At 32.5% G+C, this 1,501-nt stretch overlaps 1 protein-coding gene across 1 annotated transcript; it reads right to left on the bottom strand.

Annotated features, from left to right (window-relative positions):
* Positions 1–609: 609 nt before the first annotated feature.
* On the bottom strand, positions 610–1,126 carry LOC114180451 (stress-induced protein KIN2-like). Its single transcript, XM_028066767.1, has 3 exons — positions 1,023–1,126; positions 862–930; positions 610–684 (listed from the first exon to the last, which is right to left on the bottom strand). The coding sequence occupies exons 1-3, from the start codon at positions 1,074–1,076 to the stop codon at positions 610–612; spliced, it is 198 nt and encodes a 65-aa protein (XP_027922568.1). The 5' UTR covers positions 1,077–1,126.
* Between the last annotated feature and the right edge of the window lie 375 nt (positions 1,127–1,501).

The raw sequence follows: 1,501 nt of genomic DNA, 5'->3' as shown, positions 1-1,501 counted from the left end.
TCAGAGGTTAATTTGCGAATTCTAGCTGAACTTGAACCCAAATGGAGATATAACTTACCTAAGAGGATGGAAGCTGAGGGAGGAACTGCGGAGGGTCCTGTTGGCTGGCCCTTCCAGAGTCTGAGTACAGAAAAGTTGAAACAGTGAGATGGCAGCACAGAGATGAGAGAGTGGGAGAAGATTGGATTGCAAAGAAAATTGAGAGATTGAGAAAGAAGGAGGAGTGTTGCTGTTTTTAGAGAGGAAGAAAAAAGGGAAGTAAAAGAGGGGTATCACAATATATATATGTATATTTATTAAAATTCTTTATTAAAAGATTGCAATTTTGGTCCGTTTGCACGAATGTCACACTAGTTTGAAAAAAAAAATGAATGATGATTATGCAAAGTGCATGAGTCTTGATCGTTAAAGAAATTGGTTTCCTACATCAAAGAAAAATGGTTACGTTTGAAATAAAATTGAATGCTTCTATAAATAGTAATCAGATGAATACATATCTAAAATAAAAGGTAAAATCATGTTTCTGCAAAATATGTGGATGAGCAGGAACAAGGTTTATTCTCGTGAAAGAAAGGAAGTTTAGCATAGTTAACAATCCATTTAGTTTTATTAGTTATTTGAATTCAAAGCATTCTTGATACCATCAACAACTCCTTGTGCCTTTTCCTTCATTTGTTGTCCACCCTTTACACAACAAAATATACTTTCTTCTATCAGGCGTCTCAATTTCTAATTCAACAACCATGCAAAACTCTATTACATTCATATATCAATATGAATATTATTGTAATATGGATTAAACATGAATGTTACTACATAATTTGATTTGGAGAGAAGTTAAGAAAGAAAGGATAAAAGAACCTGTTGCATAGAATCTTGAGCAGAATGAGCAGCATCGCTAGCCTTGTCCATCATGTTGCTAGCCTTTTCCTGCAATACCATAGAGAATCTTGTCAATGATTTCTAAATATTGAGCATACATGAACATCAACATACTAAAAACAGAAAGTTTGAAGGTATACCTGAGCTTGGCCCTTAGCTTGACCAGCGTTGTAGCTTGCATTTTGGGAGTCCATCTTCGATATTCTTGTGTATTGAATTGTGATGGTAAATGATGTTTTGTTTAATTTTGTTTTTGATTCATTTTCTCATTCCCTATTGTAACTTATATAGTTTGTCAATGTGTTACAACTTTCAACACATGTTTTTGCTTCATCTCATGTTTTACCACACAAACTAAATGCGATTCACATTTTCCTCCTTCTCTTACATTTTGAAGAACACGTCTTAAGCCAATTTTAGAATGTTGCCCCTTACTGCCAATAAAAATAAAAATTTAATGGCAAATTATTTAATTATTACACTAACTCGCTAGATATAATCTTTTTTTAACTTCCAAATATTTTTACATTGTAATAGAAAATGTAGGATATGCATTATAAGAAAATACTTCAATAATGATCAATTTTAGTGACCAAAAATATTTTTCACTATAGTGATC

This window comes from Vigna unguiculata, chromosome 4 (genome assembly GCF_004118075.2).
Source record: "Vigna unguiculata cultivar IT97K-499-35 chromosome 4, ASM411807v1, whole genome shotgun sequence".
Classification (NCBI taxonomy): domain Eukaryota; kingdom Viridiplantae; phylum Streptophyta; class Magnoliopsida; order Fabales; family Fabaceae; genus Vigna; species Vigna unguiculata.
Note: the sequence above shows the minus strand (reverse complement) of the source record. Positions and strands in the feature narration are given on the sequence as shown.

Excerpts from the sequence above, each read along its gene's own strand:
- LOC114180451 (XM_028066767.1), bottom strand. The coding sequence starts at position 1,076 with ATGGACTCCCAAAATGCAAGCTACAACGCTGGTCAAGCTAAGGGCCAA. Across the intron at positions 931-1,022 it reads AAGCTAAGGGCCAAGCTCAG|GAAAAGGCTAGCAACATGAT; the intron begins GTATACCTTCAA and ends ATGGTATTGCAG. Across the intron at positions 685-861 it reads CTCAAGATTCTATGCAACAG|GGTGGACAACAAATGAAGGA; the intron begins GTTCTTTTATCC and ends TGTTGTGTAAAG.